The sequence below is a fragment of the Geospiza fortis genome, unplaced genomic scaffold, assembly GCF_000277835.1.
Source record: "Geospiza fortis unplaced genomic scaffold, GeoFor_1.0 scaffold428, whole genome shotgun sequence".
Lineage (NCBI taxonomy): Eukaryota > Metazoa > Chordata > Aves > Passeriformes > Thraupidae > Geospiza > Geospiza fortis.
Window position 1 is genome coordinate 193,727 of NW_005054409.1, and position 7,074 is coordinate 200,800.

Below are 7,074 nucleotides of genomic sequence, written 5' to 3' on the forward strand. Positions count from 1 at the left end.
CCATCGTCCTGAACACCCCGCGGCGGCGGAACGCGCTGTCGCTGCCCATGCTGCAGAGCCTGCGGCGGGACCTCCTGCACGACGTCAAGAGTCGGGAGCTGCGCGTCATCGTCATCGCGGGTACCGCGGCACCCGGCCGGGCGGGCAGGGACACACTGCGGAGAACAAACCTAACCTCGCTGGGAATTACGGGAAACGGGGCGGGAAGGAACCTGTGTGTTTCCCTAATGCTCCTGTGGTCTCCCGCGGCTGTCAGCGCCCGGCAGGCCTCCCTATCGCGCTCTTCCTCTGTACTCACCCCAGCTTCCCCTTTCCTGTGCTTGATTCCTCATTCCTAACTCAGCACTAATGACTGACTGGGCTTTTGTTACGCTTTTGGTTTTAGCCAACATGTCTAAGCATTAACACGTTTCAAAATGTTAGCACTGAATTCAGTCGGGGTATGGGGGTGTTTACACTCGGCAGTTTAGGGTCAGGGTTAATTGGTTTTAAGATTGTATGGAAGGAATACTTTAAACAGAACAAAAGCCAAACCAAAAAAAAAAGTTCTAAGAGTTACCAAAGTAAAGCATTAACATCCCCACACAGGGGTTTTGTGCAGGAACGGGCAAAGGTAGGATGGTGCTTGTTGCCCTGTTGACAGGTACAGACTGTAGTGAAAAACAAGGTTTCTGCAAATCAAGTGCTCTGCTTCCCTGCTCTGAGCCAGGATCAGCCTCATAATTTGGTTTGTCAGAACTATTTTTACAAACACTCTAGTGAAAGAGAGACTGCAATATCAACACCACAGACACCCATGACCCACAGATGTAAAACAGCCTCTTGCAGACCCTGTTACAGTTTCCTTCCATTTACATATTAAGCTGTAGAGTTCTTAAAGATAATGAAACTTGAAATGTACTTAAGGCATCTTTTTTTCCTCTTGCTATTTTAAGATAACCGTCTTTTTTCCCCCTTCCAAACATCTCAGATAAATCAGTTTATTAATTTAGGATCATGCTCTTTCCTATACGTAGGGGAAAACTCTGTATTAGGGCACACACACAAGAGTAGAAGAGAGCTGATTTCACAGGGGTGAGTTTAAATATATATATTCCTTTTCAAACAGCAGTTAGAAATTTTGCAGAACACTGAAGGCTCTTCTTTGGGAATACAGTGCTCTGGGAGTTTGTGAGCACAATTGCTTTTGGTTTTTTAGAAATTGCATGTTCCTGTTTATTTCTAATTCCCCTGCTGAATAAAACACGAAAGAATAAATTGCAAGAAAATAAAAGATTCCTCAGAGAATGCTTTGGGCCTTTAACACAGACTTTGCACTGGATTCTTCAATGAGGTTCAAATTAATGTAATTCATCTCCAGATATGTATTGCCAACCCCATGAGTTGACTGACAGTTGTCTGGTTATTTCTGGATAGATTGTGTCCCAATAATCTGGTTCATAAGAAACAAATCCATAGGTAAGGTTTCATCTGCATTGGTGTAGCTGGAAATGTCACAGCTATATAAATATCTGAGAAGTTCTGAAGGATTGGAAAGCATCACATTGGTTCATTCTAATGGCAGGTAGTGACATGACAAAGGAAAACTGTTGTAAATATTGTGGACCTGTAGCAAGTGTTTTGTCTTAGCAAATCCAAAGTTTGGTTCCACAGAAACCTCTTCCTTTGGTGCCCAAACCCTGAACATGTTTTTGGGGGTTCTCTAGATGACAGTTTAGTAGTGGAGAAAACCCTCCAACAACCCTTCTGGTTCTCCTGTAGCAGAATAACCTTTTTTCTTTCTTTTTCCATTGTGACCTTCAGCACTGTGACAGAAAAAATACTGATGCTTATTCAGCAAAAGTTAATAATTAATTCTGGGTACAATAAATAGGGACTAAGTATATTTATCAGTCTGAGAGCAGAGCACTCCAGCCTTGCTCCAGCTGATAAGTTTGTGTTGTACTGAGGAGCTGTTTTGAACATCCTTACACAAAACTGGGCTCAGAGGTGAAGTGCATTCTTTCTAAGTGTAGTGGAAGTAAAATGAGACCTTGAAAAGTGGTAATGGGTGTTACTGTGCTTAAATGTTGCATTGCAGCAATTCAAAGTTACTACAAAACCCAGAAGGAAATATTTTGGAATTCTGTTCAAAACTCCCTCCCCAAACTCCTTTTTGAACATTGACATGTCATTGACATCCCTTTAGCTGGGACACTGATATGCTCAACCCCTGGTTTCTTTATTACTTCAGACTAACTTTTCCTGAAATTCTTTGCAGCTAAAGGACCTGTATTTTGTTCTGGCCATGATTTAAAGGAACTGTCAAGTGAAGATGATGTGAAACATCATTCCCAAGTATTTGAACTATGTGCAGAGGTAAGCAATTCTTGTGTATCTCTGCCATTGCCTGCTGGTAAGAGCAAGCATTGGTTTAAGGAGGGGCAGCATTGGTCATCTGCTTGCTAAAGTACAGATTATTCCTTCAGATTCCTTGATTTTTGCTGTTCTGCTATTTTGCCTATTCCTGGTGAAATTATGTTTGCTCTGGATTTCTCTACATGTACATAGAAGGGCTAGAATGGCAATGTGCATGTCTCCAACAATGGGCACAGTCAGGGTGTGTTCCTTAGTTTAGCCAGTGTTCCTTGCAGCTGAGTATTTGGGCAAATTTGTCTTTTCTAGAAGTCTAGGGATAACCACTTTCACATCACTTGCAATCAAATGTTCTTTCTCAGCATTTATTTAGTTAAAAGTTCAGGATCAGCTTAACAAGTAGACTGAAAGTAAGATCTGACAAGGATCAGCTTAAACAACAAGTAGACTGAAAGTAAGATCTGACTCACTGGTTGTCCAAGTTCTTGTTAAAGAGCAGATCAGGGAGGTGGGGAGGTTAAACTGAATCCTGGAGCCTTTGGAGGGAATGGCAAAATCCCCTTTGATAGTGGTGGAGCTAGAATTTGACCCCTAATCCTCCTCAGTGTGACAACAGTGATATTGGAAACCTTTTGTTCTAGTTGCTCCAGTACTAATGATCTCTAGGACATTGCTGAGCCCATATTTAAGGAATGCTGTAAAAGCCATGTGTGAAAGCCACAGGCTCTTCATCATCCTTTCATCAGAAAGGAACCCAGATCCAACAGTTTGGGGTTTTTTTGGTAAATAGAGAGGAAGGTACTTTTGATGGCTTCCAAAACAGGATTGTGTCATCCTGAATTTCCATACTGACCCCTCTTTTGTGCATGCAGGTTATGACTTTAATCCAGAAACTTCCAGTGCCAGTGATTGCCAAAGTAAACGGCTTGGCTACAGCAGCTGGCTGCCAGCTCGTGGCAAGCTGTGACATCGCAGTGGCAAGTGAGAAATCTCAGTTTGCTACTCCTGGAGTAAACATTGGGCTGTTCTGCTCCACACCAGCTGTGGCCTTGGGCAGATCTCTTCCAAGAAAGGTGAGCTTCCTTTCCAGATATACTTCATAATTTTGCACAAAGTTGGTTCTCATGTTAGGAGTTTTAGTTCCATTGCCTGAACTTTATTTTCCTGCAGTGTAACATTCAAAATATTTTATTTCAAAAGGCATCTCCATAACTCTTTGGAGTGGGAAAAATAATAAAGGGTGAACTCTTGTTTAGGAAAGGCAGCTTTCTACTGATGTGATTCCAACCAGCACGAGCTCGTCCCAGCAGCCCAGCAGCTCAGCAATCCCTTTCCTTTCCAACAGACAGCTCAGGGCTTTAGCCAATGATGTTCTCCCCTGAGGAGGAAACCCCTGCAAGTTCAGGATAACAATCCCACCGAGGCATCAATTCTTGCCAGGCAATGACATTTCACTGCCAGCAGGATCTGCCTGGCTGTAGATCAAGATGCTTTAAATAGCATCTAAAACCCTCCTATAGTGTCTTCCTGGTTTATGTCCTACTGATTGTGGCTGCACATCTCTCACTGCCGAAAAAACAGTACAACCTGTAAAGCCAATTGGATTCATGCAGACAGACGGTCCAAGCCCAGCAGGGCTCTGCTGGGATGCAGTGACTGAACTGCACACATCCCATTGCTGGGTAAAAGCTTCAGCTTGAAATTTCCCATCTGCAGGGACATCCTGTTCAAACAGAGTCCATGGGGGATTTTTCCAAGTCTGCTCTCGTGTGCAGTTGCAGCTGTTTCTGAGTTAGTATTTCTGGACTGTAGGATTACCTTTTCAAAATGTGTGGGAAATACTTCTCTCTGTGCCACTTTTCAAAGCAATAAGAACATTCCCTACAGTTCCCAGAATTGGTAATTTTTACCTTTTAACAAAAGAAGTTGCCATTGTTTGTAGCTACCAGAACAAAGATGCTAATGAGGATAATCAGCTCTTATGATTTGGGCATTGGTCAATTGTTCCAGGAGTCTTGGAAAACTTTATTGATACATAGCATTGAATAGTCACTGAGTATTTGGGGGAATTTTCAGTCTCAAACCTCAGCACCAGATGCTGGGAGCAGCAGGAGACTGAAATAATGTGGCTATAAAAAGTCCATATTTAAAACCACTCATACTAATCTTAAAACTAGGACAGGTGTTTTCAAAAACTCCACATATGCCCGGCTTAAAATACCAAATTTAGCCATTTGACTTTGTAGATGATCCACTTCTCTTTTAATTCCTACAGCAATCACTAGAGATTGTGAGCTTTTGAAGAGAAACCCAGGGGTGCCAGTCTAGGACAGCTGGAAGCAGTGGGCAGTTTGAAGAGACCAGCTTTAGACCCAGTCCTTCTCTTTGCTGAGACCTCTTAACAGGTCCTTGGCAGTTTAAAAGACCAAAAAACTGAAATCATTTGTGAAAAGAATAACTTGTACTTGAAGGAGGAGGCTGAAATTCCCCAAACAAAGCAAAGCACTGAGTTGGGTTGACTTACTACAATATTTGTCCTTGTTCAGGTGGCACTGGAGATGCTTTTCACGGGTGAACCTCTCTCTGCCCACGAAGCGTTAATGCACGGGCTCGTCAGCAAGGTGGTACCAGAAGACAAGCTGGAAGAAGAGACCATGAAAATCTCTCAGAAGATATGTGAAAGCAGCAAATCTGTCCTGGCCTTGGGGAAGGCCACCTTTTACAGACAGATAACCCAGGACCTTGACACTGCTTACAAAATAACTACTAAGGTCATGGTAGATAATTTGACTTTGAGAGATGGGCAGGAAGGCATTGAAGCCTTTGTTCAGAAGCGAAAGCCTGTCTGGTCACACTCTCAGGAAGAGAAGAAATGAGTCCTGTCTCTCAACAAACCTTAGCTGTGCTTTATGATTCTTCACGCAGTTGCCTTTGGGAACTATATTTTTATTCTTACTGAAAGTTAAATTTCTCTTCTTACAAATGCCAGACACAATAAATTTACTCGAAGTATGTAATAAATGTTAAGAAAAATCAAAGAAGATGGGTTTTCCTTGATAGCAGTGAATTTAATCTGTGGTTTTAAAAGTAACTCTATGCTGCAAAAAACAGTTTAATGTGTCTCTGGTTACATAGGGGGTCACAGGGGCTGAGAGGGAGCTTAGATCATCTTGTTCAGCATCTCCCCTCCATAGTTCTGGATGAGAATTATTACTTATTGTTATTAATAGGGAATTGAAGGGCTTGGACACATTCCAGAGATGATGGTAGTAGGTATGATAAAGGATTCCAGGAATGTTAAGAGTATTGGAGACAGAAGCCTGTAACACAGTTGTCCATTGCTCTTCATATCTTCCTGTGAACTGTGTGTGTCAGCAGTTTGTCCCCCACAAATCCTGATTTTCCACCATCAGTTCAACTCCCAGCTCTAGGGAGTTTTTTTGACTGCAGGGAGGATGAGCATGGGTTGGGCTGAAAGGCAGTGTCTTGCCCCAGCTGTACTTTTCAGGCTGGTGTGTTTGTTGGGAAGTCCATCCTTGTGCTCAAAGCTGGGCTTTTACCAGCACTGGAGCAGTTCAGCCATGGATTTAAAGACTTGACAGCTTAAAAAAAAAAAGGGATTCAGCTGCTCCCCCTGGGTAATCAGTTGCAACCCTCCAGGTGAATTTTTTATTAATGTCCAGTCTGAGCCTTGAAGCAGCATTTTCTGGCCATTCCCCCTTGTTCCATTATTTGGCATGACTGAGAAAGTTTAGCTCCATTATCTGTGTAACTCTCTTCAAGCAGTCACAGGCTGCATGTAGAACACACTTAGATTCCTCTGTGCTAGACTGACAAGCCCTGCTTCCTCCACCCTCCCTGTAGATCATGTTCTCTGCGTAACCAGTTTGGCATCCCTCCAGCTGACCAGTTCCAGTTTCTCCACATCCCTTTTGTACTGGTTGTGCCAAAACTGGGCTGTATCCTAAATATGGCCTCACCAGATTGGAGCAGAGGAGAGCAGAATAGGCCCCCCTTGTGCTGGCCTGTGAGTCGTGCTCAGTGTGTGTTTTGTCTGCTCTGTGATGAGTGCACTGCTGCCTTGGATTCAGCCAGGCATCCCCTGGGAGCTCATTTCCAGCAGGACTGTGCTCTGCCACTCCACTCCTCACCTGTACTGGTATCCTGTACTGGTTATTCTTCCCAAATGAAGAAACTTGCATTTCTCCTTGGATTGTGGCTGGTTTGGATTGAAGCCAGGCCATTTGGGGTGTCAGCCAATGCCCCAGTTCTGCAGAATCTGCAGATTTGCTGAGGATGTGTTATTGATGGCAGTACTGGATGAAAGGAGCCTTGGTATCAATCCATGGTGATCAACATAGGATGACCTCCCAGCAAACACATTTTTTCTGAAGTTCAACATAGCCAAATCATGAGGGCTCATCCATCTCATCCTTAAATAGACATCTAAGCAAGACCATGTGAATCACAGTATGGATGGGCCTTTTTTCTTTGTTGACAGTAGAAGCAGCCTAAAGGGCTTGGTGCAGACTTGGATGTCTTAAGTTAGATCAAATTAATCCTACCTATGGCTGCTAAAACTCCAGATGTGAAAATATCAATTATACTGTTCCACAAAGCAAGTCCCTTTTCCATCTACAGGTTCAAAATAACAAAATTTTCATTTCAGCTACAAGTTTTAATTTTAAGAAGGGAAACTTAAACTTTAATTGACCATTA

The 7,074-nt window shown here is 43.0% G+C and overlaps 1 protein-coding gene across 1 annotated transcript; it reads left to right on the top strand.

Moving 5' to 3' along the window:
* The first annotated feature begins 6 nt into the window (after window positions 1-6).
* ECHDC3 (enoyl-CoA hydratase domain containing 3) lies at window positions 7-5,393 on the top strand. The gene is made up of 4 exons (XM_005426277.2): window positions 7-120; window positions 2,261-2,358; window positions 3,228-3,428; window positions 4,902-5,393. Exons 1-4 carry the CDS (start codon window positions 48-50, stop codon window positions 5,229-5,231), a joined length of 702 nt encoding a protein of 233 aa, XP_005426334.1. The 5' UTR covers window positions 7-47; the 3' UTR covers window positions 5,232-5,393.
* Window positions 5,394-7,074: the final 1,681 nt, after the last annotated feature.